Genomic DNA, 26,328 nt, shown 5'->3' with positions numbered 1-26,328 from the left:
CGCAGCAGTGAGTAATAGGAAACCACAACATCCACATTATCACAGTTTACTTGGTGTGCACATTATTTACTGGACTTTGTGTCCCGAGCTATGTACATAAAACAGACTGTCCAAAATCAATGTAGTATTAACAATTCACCAGGGATACAGGGAAACCGCACTACAAGACGACCTCCTTACCCAGACCACATTTTCTGTGATGGATTTTCAGGTTTCATACTAAGGGGGCATTCACACTAGTGTCTGTGTCCGACAGCTAGTGTCCGATGTTAATGTCCGCGGAAGATTTTAGCATTGGACACTAGCTGTGTCTGTTACAATTTGCATTATTTTAAATGGGACACCATGTAGTGTCCTTTAATGTCCGTGGGTGTCCTTAAGTGTCGGTTTACAAAGATGTCTGATTTTTCAAGCGGACAGATAAATCCTACATCTAGGGCTACACAGGATAGCAACAGTGGGATCTCCAGTAAAGTAAAGTGGATGGAATTTCGACAAATCTCAACCAGACACTGCAGGAAAACCCCATAGAGCAAACTGTTTTGTGCAGTGGGTTTGGAGTCCCATCATGTCTATTAATACTTCAGATTTGACAAAAGTTGCAAACTGGTTTTCGCTGGGGTTTAAACCCCTGTGGCTAGTGCAGCCATTTTTTATTTTTGCTGCAGTCAAGACCACTGCGGGTTGTCTTGCTCTAGATATATTGATTTATATTATTAAATTTTGTAATGAAAAGTTCTATAATTCGATGGTGGTCCCTTCCATTGTTACTCATGAATAGCTAAGAGAAAGGACATAACTCGACACCTCTGACAAGAAAAATGAAGACAATTCTTTTTAATAAAGACTGTGCTAAGTGTTATCTTCCTGGATCAGTTTCTTTCCAATAAGTATGCCTATTAGTTTGTTTATTTTCTCCATTTTTTTTTTTAACTTTTATCGTTTCTTAAAGTTATGAAGCCACCAGAGAAGGAGCTGGAACGGAACATCTCATACTTTATAACTAGAAGATAACATCATTACTTTGACAACCTTCTAGATAGTTCCTCCAATTCTCCGCCGGCAGGTAGAAAACACTTCATATACTGTACGGCTATTGTGCTGGATTATTCAGATTCTAGTACCGAGTTTAGGGTGGAAAGGAGTTAAGTACATCGCCATTCTCTCCATCTCTCAATTCATTAGCTGAATGCAAATGTACTGAAGGCGAATCAATAGATCCGTGACCCGAGTCTTCTACAAGCAGCAGAACAAATGAACAGCTCCATATCCACTAACACAGACCGTAGTATAGGAAACCATATAAAGAATGGAATATAAAAATCAGTCAATGCAAAATAGTAAGGCAACCCTTAGGTGACGTGGGAAAGTGCGAGGGGTTCACGAGCCGAAATAACAGAGCAGTGTTCTAAGATGGTAATATGCTATGATATAAAGGATCTTCGGAGGCGCGCCATAATTGGGAAATCTACGTGACAACTTCATTCTCAGAGATATCCCGAGATGACCAGCGGACCCTGTCCAGAATTGTTAATGTAATATGTGCTGGCGTGAAAAACGCATTGAGAAAAAAATGGAGTTCAAAGAATTCGGGGAAAGATAATGATGGACACAACTGTAATATATGTCATATTATATTTCACCAAGTTTACAAAAAATAGGGATGTCAAAGTAAAAAAAATAAAATCTATGTAACATCATAATGCTAGTAACTGAAGGAGCAGGAGAGATCAAAACTTCATGTTATGACTACAAGGACTCATGATATGGCAAAGATATGGCACCTCCAGGTAGAAAGGAATCAATTACGTTGATTGACGTTGGTTATGGACCCGCCTTTAGTAAATTAGCAGCTGTGTATCCAAGCAATGTTCCAGACTGGAGCCATTCTACATCACATACAGGCACGATATTATCACTATGAAATACAACTATTTTAGGCTAAAAAGAATGAATATTTTGTCAGTGCATATTCTGCTAAATTATGTAGATGAAATGTGTTATGGAGGATGGTCGTGCTAGAAGATCCATCTCGGCCTACGTCAGTGCATACTTCCAGAATACTAAGTGTGTATCCTCCTAGCAGTTATGTTACTAACCCCAAAGAAACAAGGATTTTCTAAGACATTACCCCAGAGAAAATATGCTCCTTACACGAGCTTACTCCTTATTATCAGCTCTACAGAGACATTCCCTTGCTGGTAGAGCAGGGCTAGACTGGATTAGACCCAATACAAAGCCCTTCAGTCACTCCAGAGGTGGAGGGGAGGTCAATAAAGTCACTAGAGCCCTTAAATACACCCACATAAACATGGGATATACCCGCACACATGGATGGAAGGAGACGACTTATCGGCTCAACAAAGACTTTAGACACTATACAGACCATAGATAAGAGCCACACCAGACAGACCAAGTGAAACTGAAGATCAGACGCTTGGTTCCTATGCTCACCAGACACATTGCCTTTTCGTAGCTGGCCCTATACGAACACTTGAGATTTCAGACGGTCATTTTCTGAATGCCTTGTCATTCTAAACAATATTGCCTTAAGGTAAAATGCTAAATCACAAAGACTTGGTCTGAAAAGCTCCATATGGTCACTCTGTCTTCACTGGCAAGATAGTTGTTGCTTCTCCACTTGACAGTTATTCCTCCTAATGCCCCCATACACATGCATGCTTGGTTCAGCCAAGCATGCAGCTGTTTTCAATAGAGATTATGCTACTGCCAGACACCATTAGTAACGGATTACCTCCCTTGTATATTAAAGGATCGAGCATGTTCAAATCCATATAATCTTCTGGAATTCCTGAGGCAGCCAAATCTAAGCTTAATACCTTGTATCTTGTTCATATTTTAAGAACTTTTATCTTTTTCTTTGTATCGTCTGCAGTTTGGCTGTATACCACTTGTCTGAATTGCACTCTATGTTCAAACTCAACTGTCTGATCCCTTTTTCTATAACATTTACTATCGTGGCAGAGTCAGGACATCTTCACGGATATTAGAAGGTTCCTCTTACCAAAAAGTAGTGGTCAATTCATGTTAATAACATAAGGTCTCGTTTGGAGCATCTATCGATAGTTATGTCAGATTTGATGGAAAGAATAGCACAGCATTCAGCACTAGTCTTCCCATTAAAGTAACAGACATCACGATGTAACCATGACAGACGCCATTACAAGGTTGTGTGGTCTGTGGAGGAAGGTAGTGTTGATGGTGCAGGGATACTGCTTCAATGTGAAGAGGGGAGTGAGTGTCACATCTTTTTTTAATGCAGGTACCCACCATGCCAGTCACATACATATAAGACCAGGAGATGCGGGAGCATTCCAGGAGATTTTCCCCACTTTTATTGGACTCGAGGTGGTTGCACCTTTTTCTGGGACCTTCTGGTAAGTTTTGGCAGAATTTTCAAATATAAATAATGCCCCTTTAGGCCCCCCCCCCAAGATAATACCCTCTTATTGCATCCACAGTTACCTCTGAAACATATTGCCCCTATACACCATAAATTGTCCCCCATACACAATATAATGGCCCCATTAGTGCCACCGATACACTGTTCCCTGTGGGCGACATGTTGTCTGCTGTGACTTCAGCACCTGGAACAGAGAACGGATGGAGAGCAGAGCTGTGAGTAAGGAATCCAGCTCACTACTCACTCCCTGGGGTGTCTGTAATAACAATGAACACTTCCCTAAATACTAGTGGAAGGGCTCATTACGCTTCCAAATGGGAGGTTAAAATAAGGCTATTGGGAAAACAGTGTTGTCAGCTGTAGCATGTAACCCTGGGAACTACAGGGTGTAAAGGCACACTCTATGGCGATCCTATATAACCTAAACGTCAGGTAAGTAAGATAGCGACCAAAGGGGGAATGAGAAGATTCTGCTAAAATCAAAAAGGATTGGACATACTAAAGCAAACATATCCCATCCATATTTCCGACAAATGAAGACATGGCAGGTATTCGGGCTGCCTAGTTATTGGCTCTGATGCCAAGTGAATGAGGAGAACCCTAAGAGGAGCTTTCTCTAGAGCAGAATAGCTGGTAAATGGGTCATACATGACTACTCTCCTCCACATGGCCACACCTGGACATGTGCAATGCGAGGCATCTTTCTTATCAAAGGGGCTGAGCTACAAAACCAAACACAACCTTTGGACAGGTGTGGTACCTTTTTAGGAAAAAAACAAAACAAAATAAAAAACCCTTCACTTTTCTAATAGCATACAACCCTTTAAAAATATTACCCTATGATTTACTAGTAATGATAGGCCCTCTATGTTGAATGGTAACATCAATATTTATAGTGCAAGTATTATACATCTGTATACCCCGAGGGCAGTATGTTCAACATCCACCGCAGCCTTAAATCGGTGGGAATTGTAGACTGTTGGGTACTGACTAATCTAAGATTTCTGAAAATTCCTTAACCAGTATACGAATTTGCTTCACAGCAGCTACTTGGAACGGAGTAGTACCCATTTATTTTTTTGATATAAGAAGGGTAACAGTAAAAATAGAGCAGTCTGGAAACTATAAGAAACCTCGCAAAAAGTTTAGGAAGAACCAGAACAGAAACAAATCTACAAGTGGTCTGTATAGGTGAAGAACGTCTAGGTGTTAGCAGCACGGTACCTTGCATCCTGCTTGTGGTCGGGGCTTCATGAGTGGAGTTGTGGTACAAAGTTCAATAGCTTCTGGCTCGTGGAAGATTACCGCTGGGAGAGGCTCTTTACGAAGGGTTAACACGTTCAGCTTTGACTTTATCATGGTCTGGAAGTGCTATGAAGAGAACAAGAAGTATTTAACACAAGGCTTGGATTAAGGGGCAAACAACCAAGAAAAGGAAGTCCTGAAAAAGCTTCTTAAGTAAACAATAGTCCCCTTCAAAGCGTCTTATAACCCACTTACCATGATGTGATAAGCAATGCACAGAAACAATAAACTGCACCATGTGGCTCCTCTTATACAAGCAGAGCATGTGGAAATAACATTAGGTACACCGCACACACATATTACTGGTAATACTAGCACAGCTCAATGACCCCTTTATCAAAGTACATATTTACCATATGTGGCAATGATACAACAATGACCATTTATTCCTGCCTTAAACATGATGAAAAATTTCTGGGATGTATAATCATTATAGAACATGACTCTTAGATTGAGCAATCCACCTCTGAAGTTCCCAAGACCCCCATTTTATATCCTCTGAGTCCCAGTATTTTCCACAGCAGATGTATAAATCCATAAAAACTGCTTATAACAGCATGTACCTTACCCCATTAATGTAGGCACGTTATGGTAAACCCCTCATCTGTTCCCAATAAAGAAAGTAGCATGCAATTGTATATCCAAGGTGCAAATCATTACTGTAACAACCACATTCTGTTTGATGTCTTCTATTAAAAGCTTCTGGTTTGAAGATAGAATGATGGAATATTATGATGTGTTTTTATAGGAGAAGACATTAAATTAAGCTTAAAAGCGAGGGGGGGGATCTGCTTTATCATTTTAGAAATACCCTATCAGGCCATTCGGGATTAAGAGGAGAGTCCATTGTTTGGGACCTTCATCAATGAGCTAGGGAGGGTGCCGCTCTCTTAGGAGGACCAAGCAAGTCTCGTGGTTAGCCCACTAATATAAAAGTCAGTGTAATATCCATTTTCTCCTGCGGTGGTGCTGCTGAAGAACTGAACACTTGCTACTGAGAACCATCACAGATCAATCTCTATCATTGCAGATATCTGAAGGACTACCAAAAAGCATAAGAGGAGGACAACCCATTTATCATGTGTTTTCTGTGTGACTACACACTATAGACACTTATTTCCTATGCAGGAAATAGCGGATGAGTGACTGATCACTGGGTATCCAACCACTGGGACCCCCAGGGATCACAGTAGGAATCTGCAAGTTCTCCTAGTTACTCCCTTTAAAAGATTGATTGATATAAGATTAGATATCAAAATCCCCCTTCCTCCCCTGCAGAGTCTGCAAGCTTTCTCTACTCTGCCTACAATGATACCCATCCTTTTTATTCAACCTCTCTCCTTGTGGACTGCCCTATGTGTTTGTTTTCACCATGACTAGCCTCATACATTACAGCTTGTGTAACCTGTCCATACTGAAGAATGAAATGCTTCAACCTCCTCTCATCTGATGGTATTTTTCAGTCTGTGTTCACATCCATGAAAGACAGGAGCTTCCACTGCAGATTTGATCAAAAATGACAATCTGTATTTTTCCAGTAAAATGCCAGGCCCAATATGGACACGCTACAAAGCCCACTATGGTCAATTGTATCCACAACAATGAAAATCATCAGAACAGGTGTCAACAGAGCCTTCCCCTGAAGGAAAGGAGAGCAAAGAGAGGTAACACAGTGAAGGGCTGCTGGATGTATGTGAGAAGCAGCAGGACTGCCAGCTACGTGTAGGAGTTACACAGCTATTATACAAACTATTTAGAAAGTTGCGTAAATCACACATTTAGAAAGAACATTATCAATAATAAAAAAATAAATAAAGCGTGCAAAGGTGACCATAGCCTTTCAACTCAATTTCTAATACCACGCAGGTAAACATGTCACATATCTGCTAAAAATAAACTTTTATTACCGAGGTCTTAAGGTCTATCCAGACTGAACTCTGTCACGCAAGATTCTTCAGCAGCATCAAAGGAAGGAAGAAAAAAGGAACTGCGAACCCCACTGGATATTCTAATCATTTACATTAGGATGACAATGAGAATATTCATTACTAGGCTCATATATGAAGTGTACAGTAGATTAATGCTATTAGCACATTATAATTCTGCCTCTGGAAAGGTGACTCAGGATTTAGGAGGTATGGAAACCTCATTATGAATATTTTTACGTCTGGACAGTAAAAAGAATTACAGGCGCCCAAAAGTGAAATGTCAGGAGCTCCCTGGAATCGGGACAAGATTCCACACTGATCACTGGCCAATGCAAAAAGGGAAAAAACACACAGGCCGCATTGATATTATGTGTATGACTTCTGTACCTACCAGATAAAAAAAGAATAGTGTGGAAATCCGGATGGATTAACACTCACTTTCTAACCGTTAACAGGCTCGCGGTACAATATAACAAGTGCTAGACACACACGAGCGACCAGCTTCACTGCAAGGGATAAACCTTACAAGATTTACTGCAAATAGGTGCAAAGTGTGCAGTGTGAATTTGCCCCCAGCAAGATGGGGAAGAGGCAGTTAAATACAGTGACAACCTCAATAGACCCAAAGTCAGACGTTTGTCACAGTCTATTAGATTACACAGAAGTGAACTGAAATGGAGAGGTCCTAGCTCCATCCAAGCTAAAGCTGACCAAATGTCTCATAAAGGTTTCAGCAGATCTGGCCAATTTAGGTAAGATCTACCAACAATCTCTTGTCTGTGGTGGGCCAACAATCTCGATGTTGGGGAAAGCAAAAACTGGACAAGTTGGATTTAAAAGGGTTTTCTGGGATTGAGATATTAATGATTTATAGTACCTTTAGAATTGGCCATAAACACCAGATCAGTGGAAGTCCAACGCTGAGGACCCAGACAGACAATCAGTTGTTTTAAGTGGCTGAAGTGTTCAGGTGAACACTGTGGCCTCTTCATCGAATACAAAGAACATGGCGGTACTTTGCGTAGGGACTGTGCTTGGTAATGCACCATGAACAGGACAGTCCAAGTGACGTCACCGGACCTTGAATCTCAAGTTTAACTCATCTAAGCACTGTAGTCACTTCAGAAAGCTGATGTGTGTAGGTCACAGGTATCTGAACTCATCCAATCCAATACTGATGACCTATCCCAAGCAGTTACACAGATACCCCAGATAACTCATCAATATTTAACTCCCAGAAAACCTTTAATACTTGTCTAATTCTATTTTTCTAAAGGGATTAAGTAATGTCATAAGGGTTTGTGGGTCACATATGAACCAATTGTAGACATTACATATACAGAACATTTGGCTGACCAGCACAGGCACATTTATGGAGGAGAAAAGATACCAATTTGGTGTATCTATTGTTGCCATTTTTGTTTGGTTGCCCTTTGTTGCCTTTCAGACTGGTTATATACATATATGTGTACATGTATTGTACAGCAGTGGTCCCCAACCAGTAGCTCAGGGGCCACATGTGGCTCTCCATGGAAGTCTTCACTGATGGCCAAAAGTACTGGTTCCAATAGGACATCAGTTCTGACAATATTTAATGTGTATCCTAGCCTCTTAGCAGTGCCAACCTAGATGGTATAATATAATACGAAAAGTAAAATTACAGGAAAATATATAATTAAGTTAAATATCTGCAAAGGTTATTTCAGACACGAGCACCCGGGTAACCAGCAGTTACCAGAAAAGGACCTGGGGGCAAAGAGAAGAGAATTTGCCCCACATGCTGCTCTTTCCATTGCCCTACTGTTAGAGGCCCAGGTGACGCCAACATGTAACTTCTAGATATCTGGCTTTAATTCCCAGCCATATGAATTCTTATGGAGTTCTGTAGGGCATCATTTCTTTGTAGCTGTATACACAGGAAACCACAGCAGGATACAGATAATTAGAGAATAGGGGGGGGCTACACACATACAGTATATAGTATCTACTGTATAGAGCGAGTAGTATGTGGTTGAGGCAGAGTGCCAAATCCAACATATTTTTCTGTTGTCCAAATAATGATTCAACCATCTTCTTGGCGGAATGGACTCGCCAAACACCTCTGATCCCTTTTTCCACCAACGCAACACTCAGGCTATACCCAACCATGACACTGTTGATGAATCCTATTAAAATTGGCAGGATGCAATGTCTACGGGCACTTTGACAAAGTAACTCTTCTTGTTTCTGCTTCTAGAATATGAGCACTGGAAATTTAATGGCACCCTAGCTGTACGGATCCTGTCCATAGAAATATGCAAAACCGTTCCCATTAAATTTCATTCCTGCACTCCCTCACTTACAGCATAAGATGAATTGTGTCCAAACCACCAGTTTACAGTGAAAACTGCTTTTACGTAAGAAGAAAGGCGTGAAATTCGGACCATCCATATAACACATTCAGTAGACAAGTATTCGCCCTGTTCATAATGGGAATGTAGCCAGGTATGTCCAGCATGAATACAGACAGCTTGTATAAGACCTTGTGAACATACTTTACAGTCTAGGATAAGGTAAAAGGGGAGGGCGAGGGGGAGGGATGGGGGTCTTCAACACAACTTACCTAATACTCCAAAAGGGAATTTATTATGAATGGGAATGATTGTTTTTGTTTTCTTTCAACTAAGCAAACTCTAAGGGTTGGCTCTATAATCTGGCCAAAGTGTGGGGGGACAATTTGAGGACAATTCTGTGACCATAGCAGGTCAGTATATAAGATGTAGTATACAGGAGTAAGAAAAGGGAGTGTATTAGGTGGTCACCTGAGCACAGTAACTGCTGCCAATATGGGGACACTGTGTCCATGTGTGTATTGTGTAAGTAATGTCCTACATAAAACCTCCTATATGAAAATCCACCATAAGCCTGCAAATAGTACTGCTAAATCCGCTAAAACGGTTTCATAACACGTCGTTGAGACGAGTCATAAAAGTGTGATCAACTGTATCCAACTACTGGATATTATATCTACACTCCTCAAGATTGCAAGTCAAAGACCAATAAGGACAAGCCATAAGGTTGTGCAAATTGAGGAAGTAGACGGCACCACTAAGATCTGCGAATAATGGAAAAAAAAAAATTGAAAAAAATATATGATGTTTTCGCTGGAAATAGCTGAAGTACATATGGCAAAAGGAGGCAGAAGACCAAAGACTGAAGGCTGGATATAGCTGATAAAAGAAATCTGATAAATCCCCCTCTGGTCTTTGAGGATTCTTCTGCAGCAGTGACTACTTTTCGTAGCCACTTTAGCGATTCACCGACCTCAGCAATATTGGGCTGGACAAGCCAGCTCTGCTGCTAAGGCCGCAGCGGTCCCAAAATCAAGAAAGACCAGCGGAGCAGGTGAATGTAAGTTTATAGTTATTTTATTCCATTTCCTGCCATTGGTCAATTTTCTTCCAAACTTGTATATATAACATCCCCCCCCAAGAAGCAGACTCCAACTTTAGCTGCGTGACATAAAAACCAGTTCCCAGTATGTGCTTTGTATTAAGCGCACACGTCATGTCTATTGGTGATAGACTTCTCAGGTTCGGTCATATCTGGATTTTCCATCCCATCAGAACAAACTTTAAAAGTTCTGCAAAACAACAGCACTTCAAAGCTACAAGGATCAGATCCCCCTGCCACATGATCACTCTACATGTGTTACTTTAAAAGAAAAAAAGACCATCAAAGAGCATTTGTCTGGCTATGGCAAAGTATGCTGAACATATGGAGAGTCTCTGGACCCATAGGGAAAACTAGAAACAACAGCCCACACATAGAACGCCTGGAACAATAGATCTACTCTTTATTAGTACGTCATAGGGTGTGATGCTCCAGCTACTAGAGGTAGTTGGGAAGCTCATAGCATACATAACCCTTTTAGCATGGTAGCGAAACCCACTACCCAATTATTCAAATAAGTACGCTTTCCGCCATGTTCCCTGTAGATTTCAGATCCTTCCTGACCTTCAAGTTCCAACCTGGCCATGAACTGTGACCCTGGACCCCATCACAACAGGATTTCTAAATCCCTTTAGTACAAGAAGTACAGAGGTGGAAATAGAACAAAGTGGACCTGTCAGTTCTCCTAATATACATCCATTAGTAAGTTATTGTATTCACCAGGCGATGAGAATCCTAGAGTAGCTTTCCTTAGTGCGCTGCTAATCCTCCTACAGCTTTATAATAAATTGACAAGTGGGTGTTACCAGTTGGTGGCATGTCTTACCGACTCTTACAAAGCTGACACGCTAAAGGCAAGTGGAATGGTAACACCCAGTTGTCCATTTATACATAATTTAAAAGGATGAGGAACGGTGCAACACAAAGCTATGAGTAAAGATATCGCAGAATTGCTTTCAATGGTAGGCCGAGAGCAAAGCAAAATGCTGAAAAAATAAGTGTCCTGCTTGATCTGGCTGCAGATTAATTCACAGAGTCCACGGTACGAGCCACAGGGCCAATTAGGTCCATTTGTCTAAGCCTAATGCATGGTGGAACACCACAGCGGAAAATCAGGAGTAATCTGCATGGGTGTCCACCTCAAATTCCTCTTCAATTTCCATCATCTGAACTTAGTCATAGTACCCCTTCTGAATCACATCTGTGACCTCTTTCCAAGACAGCCAATGCCATGCTTCAGACTGATGAGGGTTAATAATCCCAAAACATTTGCCTGAGGATGGGTCTCCTCCATTTTGCAGGAGATATTCTAGCTCAGCTTTGATCTAAGATCATGCCACTAAGTTTCAGAAAAACCAGGCATTGGTCTAGAAGTAGCTAATTTTCAAAGGTGGTGCTACGGCAAATTCCACCAAGGAGGACTTTTTTTTTTTTTTTTTTTTACATAAATCTTTTTTCTTTGGACATACACGGAGAACTGAACTGAAATCAGATTCAGAGTCCATTCTCAGTTCCAATTCAAGTAAATGGGAGCTGACCTGCAGTACCTTGGCATGACCACTACACAGAGAATGGAGCCGTCTGCTTCCAGTTCCAGTCTCTATGTATGTTCAGAAACTGATGGCTGATGTGAACAGATGAATAGTGGGCAGAGGCATAGCTAGAAGGAATGAAGAGGTAGAAGTTGCTACTGGGCCCTGACTCTGCAGGGGCCCAAATTGGTATAACATATAGCACTATATGGATATTAATAACCTTTTAAACATCCTGAACTTTACATAACAATTTAAGGACTTCATGGTCAGACAGATGTGCGTTTTCACTTCCGGAGAGCAAAAAAACTTGAAAATCGGGAAAAATTAATATAGAAAAAAGTTTATTAGAAAGCTGGAAGACATTTCCTTATACAATACAGTTTATTAGCAGAAAACCACAGAAATAACTCAGCATCATCTGCAACCGCGCTAAGAATCCATGGGGGTCCCCTGAAGCATCCACATCCGTTCTCTTAACAGAGAATACATGGGAAACTATGCAATGACGTCATCAGTTAATAGTGGGTGACCAAAGCATAGGCCCTCTACGAGGATCCCAAATCGCAAAGGAGATCTAGCCAAATAAATTGAAATTTTTACTCCAATTCTTGATAGTGAGTGGGGCTCAATCTCATATAATATTTCTCCAAGCGAGAGGCTTTTCCATGAAGTATTTCAAACATGCATTTGAAGCAGAACATCTGCTATGGGATGACAGGAACAAGCCGGCTGGCTGCGGAGAGAGGGGAGAAGACGTAGGGCTGGGAGAGGGGTCACATCTGGAGAACACAGGAACAACACGGTCACATATCTGTTCAAAGGCATTTCCAAACTATTTACAGGGCTGGAGCTCGGAAGAGTTACTCAAGCTGGATAAAGAAATAAGATGGACATACGTGAGCACCGGACAAGATCATTACAGCGTGGACCTCCGCGCCACAATGATAGGACTGCTGGCCACCAGCATCTGAGGTTATTGTAGCAATACCCATGGAGTGGTTACATAAGTTCAGTTTATTATATGTGTGCACTGCAGCCAGGCCGCATGGACATTTTAAGGCAAGAGGGATAGCTTCTTATGTTCACGGCACATGAGTAGCAGATGTATCTTGCTAAAAGACAAACCAAAGCCATCATGACTATGGAATGGAATCCACATCTACAGCCACAAAAAGCACACCCAGCAAGCAGCCCCGACTCCTTCCTGCACGGTGCTGATACATGATCACATGCTGAGTGTCCTTATATGTAAACCATCAACACGTTGCAAATACATTAAAGGACTATGGTTCCCCCCCCCCCCACTTCCCTGATGTGAGTGTGCTCAGATCCCTGCAGTTCAGCCTCCTGTCTGCACTGATCAGATGCTATATTCATTTTTACAATGTTCATTCGCACTGGTCTGCTATCAATCCCTTCATGCCTCAGTTAGAGACAGCGCCACCTCTGCCTGCAGAGGGACAATATAATGGTTAGTGAGATCAGACGGTAAGTCAGAGAGGTTGCCTCTAGGTTATAACTGTGACAGGAACCTGCCTAACCATACTCAGCAACCATGGTAGGCGGAGAACAGTCCATGCAATTTCATCATACAGGCAAATTGTGCAAAAGTTTCAGGCAGGTGTGGAAAAGAATGCTAAATCGTTAATTTCTTAGTCTATTAAGAAAATAATGTGAATGAAAAAACGAGAAATCTAAATCCCATGAATATTTGGTGCGACCACCCTTTGACTTCCATCAATACTTTTAGGTACACTTGCAGACAGTTTTTGAAGGAACTCGGCAGGGAGGCTGTTCCCGCCATCTTGGAGAACTAAGCACAGATCTTCTGTGGATATAGGCGTGCTCCAATCCTTCTGTCTCTTCATGTAATTGTAGACAGACTGGATGATGTTGAGATCAGGGCTGTGTGTAGTCCATATCATAACTATTGATGCGATTTAGAATTCTCTTGTGTTCATTCACTTCATTTTGATAATTCACAAAAATATTTTGCAGCATTTTTTCACCCAATTGTTTATTTTTCTCACTTTACTTGGGTGGGCCTTTAAATAAAGCAAGTTCCTATGACAACACTATAAAGCTGTATTGTACTGCCAGTTATCTGACCCTGTTTTATCAAATTCGGGGTTCTCGACTGCCATGGGATTGTCTAGCTAGCCCCGTAGATACATGCTGTGTACATCACCATAATGTAAGGAAGCAGCAAGCAGTATATGATAAAGTGAGTGTTAATCCGGCTATATGGTCCGGGGTCAGGGTGAAAGGATAAGGAAAACAAATCTTAAATATTATGAACGGTTTACATATCAGAAACCTGAAAAACGACTTCCTGCATCGCACCTACAAAGAACTGACATTACACAGAATCGGAGCAACAGCTCCTTACCATAACCAGCAATTCCCTGACCAAAATCTAAAGATGGTGTCGTGAATACCCCTATGATTTGTGCTGCACGTGACTCTGCTGCTGTAAACAGGCAGTGCCAGACGGCTTGTGGGAAACCTGTCTCCTAGACATCAAAGTGACTTCCCACACTGACTCGCATTCCTTCCATATAACAGAAGGGAGAAGAGATCAGGATGGAAGTTGTCTTAAATACAGCCATGGATTATTCATAAGACGCCTGATCCGATCTGGTTACCTATACAAAACAGGTCATAAACCGGGGGGTAAAGGAAGGTTCCCTATTATGAAGGCGAAAATAAGAAAATGTACAGAATTTATCCCTAAATTGAATAAACAGTCCTGGAAACGTACGTCCCTTAAAGAAGCACTCCAGAAAAGAAATATGTTGCCTCCATCTGAAAATTAACCTGTTTGGTACGACGTTTCTCAACCTTCCCCCTAGTTATATATATTTATAACAGGGGTGCTCAGTTGTGAATATATATATATATATATATATTCACAACTGAGCACCCCTGTTATAAATTTTAACAAAATAAGACTTTATTCAAAGCCTTCATTGACCGTTATATAATGGCTACCTCATATAGTATAATGGCCCCCCTAGTTCTCCCACATGCATTGATCAGCTGCATTATTACTAAGGTCTGGTTCACATCTGCGTTCGGTATTCCATTCGGGGAGTCTACACATCGTGAGCAATGAAAGCACACGGACTCCATAGACTATAATGGGGTCCGTGTGTTTTCCACGAGGTGTCCGCATAAGACATGCAGAGAGTAAAGTAGTCCATGAAGTACTTTTCTCTCCGCACACTGTGCGGAAAGCACACGGACCCCATTATAGTCTATGGGGTCCGTGTGCTTTCATTGCTCACCGCTTGTCAATGCATTCGGTATTCCATTCGGAGGGTTCCCATGCAGATTCCCCGGACAGAATACTGAACGCAGATGTGAAACGGGCCTAACTTACCATGTTTGCGGAGTCGGGAGTCCGGACCAATTTTGTATTATTATGTTAAGTAATTATTAATATTGTATAATTAATGAGATGTATAGTTTGTTACATATTTACTTTCATTTACTCACTGGCTTTTTAATAAAGGAGAGAATCTTTTACAGCTTCTGACTGACCATGGCTATCAGCCATTTATGAAGGAGTCGGAGTCAGTGGTTTGGCCTACTGACTTCACAGACCTGCTATGGTGAGTACTGAATGCCACTTACCAGCTGCTCTCTGGGGCGTACACCCTGTTATACTCTCTAAAGCCATGATGGAAACCTGATGGACTCCATTGTAGTCAGTGGGCTCCATTCGGATCAGTTTCTGTCTTAATTTTCCGGTTTCTGTGATCCCAGAATACAAGAGAACCCATAATAGGTCCTGTCAAGATGGAAACCAGTGGTAGTCTATGCGGACCTTGAATCTTTATTTTACCACAGGGCGGCATGGTTTCTATCATTTACTGTTATATGTGCAGTCCACGGGAATGTCAAATGTCCTGTCCTATTCTGGGGTTTCAGCAGCTCTCAAGCTGGCCTGCCGCTTAACTTGTTCCTCGAATTGTGCCTGTGATTGTTCCGGCATCTCAGCAGCTCGCTGGGACTCCATATAATGAGGCATTGATGATCAGTCTGCTCTGGCGTTTTGGCTGCTGTAAGAGCCACTTGCTCAATCTTCCTGAGCTCCGCTTGAGGAGTAGTCTGTGACTCCTGGATACCTTCATAGCTCTCGTTGTTTTAGAATTTTGCGACAAATTAGATTTTCTTGTTTAAAATTGGCAAATTGCCAATTTAGATTAAAGAGGTGTTCCCATATTAGTGTCTCAGCACTGGAGCAGATAATATGCAAATGCTTGTACACAATGGACTCAGTGTTAGCTGTGTGTTTACATAGAGAGATGACAGAGCAGCCTCTTCAGCAATCTCCAATTAACTGCGATAAGGCTGCTGCAGGAGCAGTGTAATATAGTATGTGAACATAAATTCATAACAGTTGTGAAGCCATGTCATTTATCGGGATAAAAAGTAGCCTGTGTGTTAATCAAGGTTACAAACTATCTAAGTGCCAAATTTCATCCAAACCTGTTCAGACGTTTTTGCGTGATTGAGTAACAAACTATAAAAAATAAAATAATAATAATTAATATTATTATTATGATAGGATACACACACACATATACTAGATATCTGGGGGGGGGGGTGTATTGATGTATCCGTGAAGCATCTGCCTCAATACAAGTCTATGGCATCAGATCAACCATGAACAGCACCTGACCCACAAAAAAGCAGGTTGTATCGCTCTCCGTGATTTTCACAGACATCACATGTCCACAAATTCGCATGTGTGAATACTGCTTTAAGGGAACCACTGACCCAAGCCCTTTCATCTATTAGGTCTTCACACTCAGATCAGTCATTATGCCTCTCAGGTCTCCGATTTTGTACAGCATGCCCAGAGAAATGCAGTACGGAGCACAGTAGCAGCGTCTGTCCAGCGAATGAGTCTCTGTGATGCTGTAAAAATCTCTAGCGCCATTACTTGAGCTGGGCCTCGTAAGATGTTTTATTTCAGTTCTCCAGAGTTTAGTAAGAGATTTAAAGCTGCCTGGGATCTGCCAAATAAACTCTGTCTGTGGGATTGTGTAAATTCATCTGGCAGCACGTCCGGCCCGCCATCTGGAGAAGATTTTCCAGCGAGGGAGAATGAAGCAGGGGCTCCACTTGAACAGGACAAGCAGCCCTTGGTCCCCCAGGGACCCTCCTAATACGTGTCACTCAGGATAGACTCCTGCAAAATGAGGAGCCCATCCAAGTTTCCAGATTGCACAAGCAGCCACCTGAGTTCAATGAACTAATGTATTCATCATGGGAGACAGGCATGAGACATCCGTGATGGGTGAGATGATCTTCACCCATGCCAAAGAGAGCGTGCCACAAAATGTTCCTGTCAGAATCAGAACAGTGTGAAGGAACACAGACAGACAGTCTTGATCAACAGTTTCTTGAAGAACATTAAAAATGTCAGACAGTTGCCAATATCTTAATATACTGGTATGCGTCTTAACAGAGTAAACTGGTAAGCAATGATATAGCCACCAGCGCAGCCTCCCAGTTTACCCTGCAAATCTTACTTGCAACAACACAGGAGCATGGGATTATCTATAGAAGCGCCATTTAAAGCCTGTGATCATCTTTCTATCTCAGGCCATATTTGCAAACATTTGCCCCAAAACAGATCAGGCCATTAGTTCTATGTGTTGCTGGAGGGGTCTAGTAGTCATCACTTCTTTTTGTGTGAGACCATCCTGATTTTAGGGTTCTATTTGTACCCATGCTGATCAGTTTATAATGCCACTTTTATCCAATCACCTTGCAGGGAATTGCAACATGACTCAGTCTCTTTCTGAAAAGTCAAACAATGTTACTGATCGGATGCATGGGGATAATCCAGGAATGCACAGAGCGACGCTAGGTTCACAATAGTGGTTGTTTCTCCTTCATTTGGATCTGCATGGGGACATGAAAGATGGAGAGCCCATCCGCTAAAAAAAGTGGTTAACCGTGGAGCCCATAGACTATAATGAAGTCTGCCAGGTGCCAGTTGGGTTTCCATTGGTTTTATACTGAAACCGACAGACAAAAGTCTATCGAGCAGGACTTCTGTACTCTGATTTTAGACAGAATCTGCGTCAGAGTCTCCTATGTGAACCTACCCTGATAGTCACACATCTACTTGGCCCTGAGTATTCTGCTCTAGTTACCAAACCACTCCATGCTTTTCCATCCAATCTTCTGTGCTACTCCTAGCAGTAGGCTGGAATCTGCAAACAGCCTGCAAAATGCATGCCTCCATACACGGTATACTGTGCACCTTAGGTGGGGGGGTCTGACATCTGGTAGCCCCACCAATCAGCTCTTTCCTGTTCTGATGTCATGTTCATCAGTCACATAATACAATGGCAGCTCACTCCCATTAAGGTGAATGGCATCAAGTTGCAATACCAAGCACAAAGTACAGGGCTGTGCTTGGTATTCACTGAAAAGGTCAAAGACCTCACTTGACCGCTGTGGCCTCTTCAATCAGCTGATCTGCAGGGTTCTCAGGTGTCAGATCCCCCATTAATCAAATATTAATAATCCATCCTAATAATAGGTCATCAATATATATGACTAAAAAAAAACAAAAAAAAAAACTTTTAAGTACATCTTGTTCTTGATGCGCTATGGAAAAACCTTAATCTTTGGATATGTAGTTATCAGAGCTACAGACAGGGACTGAATTATTGTTTTCTAAAAGCAGTTAAGGGGTGGCATTGGGGTACATGGAAGAACCCTGTAATAAAATGGGCTTGGTTAGAGGATATTAAGGGTGATCCTATGCATCTTCTGGAATCTCTTTTTTTTTTTTTAAATCCACTAAAAACACTCCTAAACCAGATGCAATTTTCACACGGCATTGCAATAGTTTTTCCTTTTCAGTAATGGTGTAGCTCCAAATCCCAGAAACCTACAAATCAAAGCCAATGATAACATAAGTTTCTGCTTGTTTACCAAGTACTAGGAAACCTTAATTCAAAGCACAGTTGGTGGTCCCAGACCCTGGAACCCTTAATGTAACCTTACGACTTGTCAGAGGATCTTAACACAGAAGATCCCTTGAAGGAGAATACAATTCTAGAATTTGAAAAGAATATTGAAAAGTAATTATAAGTGAATAATATTGAGTGTCCGTCATCAGAAGTCATTACCCCATCTCTCACCAATACTATAGAGCTGCTCAGCCACATGTCGACCTTACATCTGGTCTCTAGGGTCACCATTGTGCTACAGATCGAATCACATTTGGTAAAAAAAAAAAAAAAAAGTCAATTTGGGATCAGTAAACACTTAAAGGGATGCGGCATTTTATGTAATAGTTGTATAAAAAGTTCTGCAACTTTTTAATATGCTTTAGGCTTCACCTCCTCAAACGGTTTGCACAGAAATGTTCTTGCTTGGATCCGAAGATCTAAAAGAGGTGTCTACAATTGTATCCAGTTTAGGTGAGCTAAGGCCACATTCACATCTGCTTCGAAGTGTCCCGCACGTCCAAATTTTACATCCAGCAGTTTCAATGTAAGGGGGTATTCACACGATGTAACGCAGCGTTGATAGAATCAGCGCTGCAAAACAGACTTCCATTGACTTCTATGGGTTCCGTTTAGCGCACGTAACACATTGAAGTAAATGGGTTAAAAAGACTCCCATTGATTTCAAAAGTGTTACACACGCTAAACGGAACCCATAGAAGTCAATGGAAGTCTGTTTTGCAGCGCTGATTCTGATTCTAATTCTGCCGCGTTGCATTGTATGAATGCCCCCTAAAAGAAAAGACACCCGATGGATCCTATTACAGTGAACGCAGTCCATCATGCACCTTGATGTCCACTGTTTTAGTAGTCCCTGCATCCAATGTTCTACTCCTCCGACAGACCAAAACAATGGACACAGCCGCGTAGATGTGAACATAGCGTTAACAGGCTGTACTCCAGGCTACAATGTAGCAAACCAAAGATGATGGGACAAATATATTACTGTTGATGTACCCTCTTTGTCCAGTACTGGTCTAGAATGGCGCAACTGTAGCAAACTCAGTGATAAGCTTTAGGACTTTTTTAATGGACAGTTTTCCATTAAAAAAACCCCCAAAAACTAGAATTTTTTGTTCCGCGCATATCACATTGAAAGCAATAGGTAAAAAAGCCTCCCATTGAGTTCAAAGGGTAGCACGCGCAAGACCGAACCCATTGAAGTCAATGGGATCCTGTTTTACTGTGCTCACTCTGACACGTGTATACGTGTCAGAATGAGCAGCGTGTTACTCCATGTGAACGGAGCCTTAGTAAGATCAGAAAACCCAAGTAACCGTCAATGCGTCAGACATCAAGATGTGCAATTCTGGATAAATTTAGAATGCCGTGTGATCTTTCCTAAGCTTATACATTCCAACAAAATACACCAAACTGTTCAATGTCTGGATTTCCATAGAAACAGGGATGACAGGCTAGCTTGCCCCATCGAGGCTGTGATCCGCACTGCCTACTTTGAAAATTACTTTTCAGTTTAGGAGGAAAAAAATATCTAATAAAAAAACTGTGGCCAATTTACCCAGTCAGGTATTTAAAGGGGTTATCTGGTTTCTACAATTGAAGGTCTGACACCTGGGACCCCGCAGATCACCTGTATAGAGATAGTACAGCTCTTGGTATTGTATACATACTGCAGCAGGGGAGGTAGGTACTGCAGCGCCGCCCTATAGACAGTTTGTATGGCGAGTGAGCAGCGCAACTCTTAGAAAGTGTACAATACTGGACGCTGCATGGGCTAAAAATATTGAGGACCTATCCTAAGCAGAGAATATCAATATGATTAGCAGGGGTCCAACATCAGGCATCTTCTGACACCTGTCAAGTGATGCAGAGAATGGAGCAGGAAGCAGACAGCGCTGTTCTTTGTATATTGACCAGACCAGGTTACTGCAAATTAGCTCATAGTCAAGTAAATGGAAACCAAAACTGCAATCACTCAGTTCAGCCATTACACAGAGAACAGCGCTGACTTTGTCCTGCTCCATTGTCTGTGCAAGAAGAATGAGTGTCAATATTTTTTGCGTAGAAAACCCCTTTACGGTATGTGGCACTTCTTTCATTTCTGACATCTGAGACTTCTGGTCACCTAAAAGTCACTTTTGTTGTTCCGATGTGACTGTTCTTCGCTGTGGCCATCCTTCACTGGCATCCTAAAGGAGGAGACTACATTCTTGTGTGTAGGCTGTCATGTGTACTCATACCAATGTCAGGCTGCACTGCAGTAACAAAGTGCAGTAATATTGGACTATATTCTATGTATATGACTGGAAATACTTTTGGCATATACATCTACCGTGCCCGTAGAGTGTTGTTACACCTCTGGCGTATAGAGACGCATTCTGATACAATCCTATGCCGGAGAAGACGTGCCGTATGGTTTTTGTTACAAAGGCATGTGAGCCTCACAGGTTTAGGCATATGTTCAGCATTACTGAAATGTACATGCTAAACAAAGTGGCCAAACACACTGCGAACATAGCCTAGAAGAGTAATAGATGTGCTCTATACAGAAAAGTGGCCAAACACACTGCGAACATAGCCTAGAAGAGTCATAGATGTGCTCTATACAGCAAAGTGGCCAAACACACTGCAAACATAGCCTAGAAGAGTCATAGATGTGCTCTATACAGCAAAGTGGCCAAACACACTGCGAACATAGCCTAGAAGAGTCATAGATGTGCTCTATACAGCAAAGTGGCCAAACACACTGCAAACATAGCCTAGAAGAGTCATAGATGTGCTCTATACAGCAAAGTGGCCAAACACACTGCGAACATAGCCTAGAAGAGTCATAGATGTGCTCTATACAGAAAAGTGGCCAAACACACTGCGAACATAGCCTAGAAGAGTCATAGATGTGCTCTATACAGAAAAGTGGCCAAACACACTGCAAACATAGCCTAGAAGAGTCATAGATGTGCTCTATACAGCAAAGTGGCCAAACACACTGCAAACATATCCTAGAAGAGTCATAGATGTGCTCTATACAGAAAAGTGGCCAAACACACTGCGAACATAGCCTAGAAGAGTCATAGATGTGCTCTATACAGCAAAGTGGCCAAACACACTGCAAACATAGCCTAGAAGAGTCATAGATGTGCTCTATACAGAAAAGTGGCCAAACACACTGCAAACATAGCCTAGAAGAGTCATAGATGTGCTCTATACAGCAAAGTGGCCAAACACACTGCAAACATAGCCTAGAAGAGTCATAGATGTGCTCTATACAGCAAAGTGGCCAAACAAACTGCGAACATAGCCTAGAAGAGTCATAGATGTGCTCTATACAGCAAAGTGGCCAAACACACTGCAAACATAGCCTAGAAGAGTAATAGATGTGCTCTATACAGAAAAGTGGCCAAACACACTGCGAACATAGCCTAGAAGAGTCATAGATGTGCTCTATACAGCAAAGTGGCCAAACACACTGCGAACATAGCCTAGAAGAGTCATAGATGTGCTCTATACAGAAAAGTGGCCAAACACACTGCGAACATAGCCTAGAAGAGTCATAGATGTGCTCTATACAGAAAAGTGGCCAAACACACTGCAAACATAGCCTAGAAGAGTCATAGATGTGCTCTATACAGAAAAGTGGCCAAACACACTGCAAACATAGCCTAGAAGAGTCATAGATGTGCTCTATACAGCAAAGTGGCCAAACACACTGCGAACATAGCCTAGAAGAGTCATAGATGTGCTCTATACAGCAAAGTGGCCAAACACTGCGAACATAGCCTAGAAGAGTCATAGATGTGCTCTATACAGCAAAGTGGCCAAACACACTGCGAACATAGCCTAGAAGAGTCATAGATGTGCTCTATACAGAAAAGTGGCCAAACACACTGCGAACATAGCCTAGAAGAGTCATAGATGTGCTCTATACAGAAAAGTGGCCAAACACACTGCAAACATAGCCTAGAAGAGTAATAGATTTGCTCTATACAGCAAAGTGGCCAAACACACTGCAAACATAGCCTAGAAGAGTCATAGATGTGCTCTATACAGAAAAGTGGCCAAACACACTGCAAACATAGCCTAGAAGAGTCATAGATGTGCTCTATACAGCAAAGTGGCCAAACACACTGCGAACATAGCCTAGAAGAGTCATAGATGTGCTCTATACTGAAAAGTGGCCAAACACTGCGAACATAGCCTAGAAGAGTCATAGATGTGCTCTATACAGCAAAGTGGCCAAACACACTGCAAACATAGCCTAGAAGAGTCATAGATGTGCTCTATACAGCAAAGTGGCCAAACACACTGCAAACATAGCCTAGAAGAGTCATAGATGTGCTCTATACAGCAAAGTGGCCAAACACACTGCGAACATAGCCTAGAAGAGTCATAGATGTGCTCTATACAGCAAAGTGGCCAAACACACTGCGAACATAGCCTAGAAGAGTCATAGATGTGCTCTATACAGAAAAGTGGCCAAACACTGCGAACATAGCCTAGAAGAGTCATAGATGTGCTCTATACAGCAAAGTGGCCAAACACACTGCAAACATAGCCTAGAAGAGTCATAGATGTGCTCTATACAGCAAAGTGGCCAAACACACTGCGAACATAGCCTAGAAGAGTCATAGATGTGCTCTATACAGCAAAGTGGCCAAACACTGCGAACATAGCCTAGAAGAGTCATAGATGTGCTCTATACAGCAAAGTGGCCAAACACACTGCAAACATAGCCTAGAAGAGTCATAGATGTGCTCTATACAGAAAAGTGGCCAAACACTGCGAACATAGCCTAGAAGAGTCATAGATGTGCTCTATACAGCAAAGTGGCCAAACACACTGCAAACATAGCCTAGAAGAGTCATAGATGTGCTCTATACAGCAAAGTGGCCAAACACACTGCAAACATAGCCTAGAAGAGTAATAGATGTGCTCTATACAGCAAAGTGGCCAAACACACTGCAAACATAGCCTAGAAGAGTCATAGATGTGCTCTATACAGCAAAGTGGCCAAACACACTGCGAACAGAGTAATAGATGTGCACTTTATATACATGGAGAGAGGGGATAGGAAGCGGGTAAGAGAACAGAAGAGTTTATGTATACTTGTATTGGTTCAAGTACTGGTCCATTCCATAGTCTTCAAAATGGCCAACAATGGCCACAATTTCTTATTCTCAGTTACAATAAGCTGAACAACTATCCATCAGCCAAGACTACAAGACCACAGAGGTTCCCAACATAAAGTAGCTGATCACGAGGACATCCGCCATAGCAAAACCACCTTGTGATCAGAAGGATTAAAGGGTTAACCAACCCCTAAGATGAAACTGCACAGAGTGGACAACAAGTCATTTAGAAAACATGAAGGATTCCTTATATACGAGTATATACTCATTGGGACACTTCATCCTACTGACCATGTTCACTAATAGCCATACAGTGCTCATCTAGTAGAACAGCAATGTATGACACTATACTGTGCCAAGATAAGACAAACAGCTCTATACGGTGCACAGCTTAATACTGCCAAATAATACCGCCATTCTGTGCTTAGATATCTGCCAGCTGTATATGGCAGTATATAAATATAGCATAGAGGCAACTGCATGTGCTACCAATATAGGCATGACTTGCCCAACTGAGCCTCACACTAGTGTCTTGCATAGCCACCGCCAGTTCCTCAGAGGCATACGTATACCATCCCTCATAGTACGACAGCAATTTAGTAGTGCAGATGTGGAACCCCAAAATGGTAGTGACAATGACAGCGTAAGATGGCTATGACAGCTGATAGGGATAAGGACCGCCTTAGATGGTCCATTAAGGATCAAGGGGCATAAGTGTTTCACCTCACATAACTATATACATGTATGCCAATGTACCTGGAGGTGATGGAGGGCACAGCTTCACCCCAGACTATACATGGCTATAAATTGCACATGTCATGTATGTCCATGTACTGGCCTGCAATGCAATCCTGTGGCGCTTGCACCAATGAATCTCAGACAATGTAGACCAATAAGTTATGTTATGTACTTGTTCTCATTTCCAGGTTTTCCTGGTAACAATTCTGTGAAAGCATAATGCAAAAATAGCTGGAACCTGCACTGGAGTAGCCGGGCACCGCCAAGGGCACCATCACATAGCTGCAGGAAGTCCCTTCACTATAACACCTCTCCTGACACCCACCTATGTCCTCCATCTTGTCACTTCCAGCAAACACCCTACATCCCCCCATGTTACTAATACAAGGATGATCATACAATAAACTGATTCAGTTCTTACAGGCAGGGGCGTACCTATAGGGGGGTGCAGCTGTAATAGTCGCTGCCGGGCTGCAGACCTCAAAGGGGCCCCATAACACATAAAATAAACCACTATTCTAAATGGTCCAGGGTAAATCAGGACCCCATCACAGATTCTGCATTGGGGCCATGCAACGTCAAGCTATAACTCTTCTTACAGGGTGTGCAAATTAATGCAATGGGCAGAGACTTGTCATCCTCTGGGCAGGCAGCTCAGCCTAGGACTACTAGACAGCGGACAGCCAGGAGGCAGCAGCTCACATGCTGGCACTAACACACAGTGGCTGGAGACTTGCACAATCGCAGTGTACACCCTTCCAAATGTTGTTGTGCTGCAAAATTTCAAAGTCCTCACAGAACTTTCCCCCGCATTGTTTCCCTTTGACTCATATGTCTGTAGTAACACACGAGACCCCAGTCACTGGATTCATGGGGTGCAGGGGAGATCAGACCACCAAAAGTGACAATGATGCTACATGGAGGACTGAGCAGCCCCTCTGTATAACATGCACTGCACCAAAGTCACAGAGGCCGGCTAGCTGCACCAAGACATGTCATATATGGCCAGTGCTCCATACACCTCCTGTATACCCCACTGCTTCATATATCACAGCCCTGTATAATGATCAGAGCAGCCCCTGAAGTGCCCCTGTCATGCCACCCCTTACCCATGGACCACAGCACCCAGCAGTCCTCCGTGCCCAGTAGTCAGTTCTCTTCTCCCCCCAGTGGTGAGGATGGGGGCGCCCTAGTGCCCCCCCATCCCTTGTTTTGGTGCAGCTCCTCTCTGGTCCTCCCCTGCCCCGCACATCCCTGCACACTCATCACCCCCTAGAGTCCCGCATCCCTCGTCCTCAGCCCCGCCAGCTGCCCCTCTGCCCTGGGCCCCTCACTATTCCGCCGCCCCTGCAGCACTGACCCTGTGCCGGGGCCCCTCGCCCGGGCTCACCTGCAGTCTCTCGCTCGCCGGCTGCCACATGTCCCCGCGTATCTCGGCACAGGCTCCTCTAACCGTCTGCTAACTGCGTACCCCAAGGCCGGAGCTCCCCACAGTCCCGCGCTCCTCCCCGTTATCCTGCTAAACTCCTCCCATTTCCCCACCCCGTTATCCTTTGGACCACGCCCACATCGCCATCAAGTCTCAAGTCACGCTCGGCTATGGCGCGTCATCCCAGAATCCCCGCCCACTTCTCTGTTCACCGCCTCCTAGATTTGTTATCTTCGCAGTCCTTAGGATTGTCGCTGTCACCGGGTGGGCGGAGTAATCCAGCCTAAGCCACGCCCCTGACGGTGATAGGCGTGGCTGTTATGAGCACGTCTCGTCCTGATTGATAACCATAGCAACGCCATTAACCACTTCGGCGCGTAGTTTCAGCTGTAGGATCATGCGTCATTCAC

The 26,328-nt window shown here is 42.8% G+C and overlaps 1 protein-coding gene across 1 annotated transcript in view; it reads right to left on the bottom strand.

Annotated features, from left to right (window-relative positions):
- Nucleotides 1–26,021, bottom strand: part of PID1 (phosphotyrosine interaction domain containing 1) — a 41,051-nt gene extending 15,030 nt beyond the window's left edge. The window contains exons 1-2 of the mRNA XM_075269046.1: nt 25,880–26,021; nt 4,649–4,795 (exon numbers count right to left, since the gene is read on the bottom strand). Of these exons, the coding sequence (XP_075125147.1) occupies nt 4,649–4,795; nt 25,880–25,909 (177 nt within the window). The 5' untranslated portion in view covers nt 25,910–26,021. The remainder of the gene's footprint in view (nt 1–4,648; nt 4,796–25,879) is intronic.
- Nucleotides 26,022–26,328: the final 307 nt, after the last annotated feature.

Source organism: Leptodactylus fuscus, chromosome 3 (assembly GCF_031893055.1).
Source record: "Leptodactylus fuscus isolate aLepFus1 chromosome 3, aLepFus1.hap2, whole genome shotgun sequence".
In the NCBI taxonomy this organism is placed as follows: Eukaryota; Metazoa; Chordata; class Amphibia; order Anura; family Leptodactylidae; genus Leptodactylus; species Leptodactylus fuscus.
This window is presented reverse-complemented; position numbering and strand designations above follow the sequence as displayed.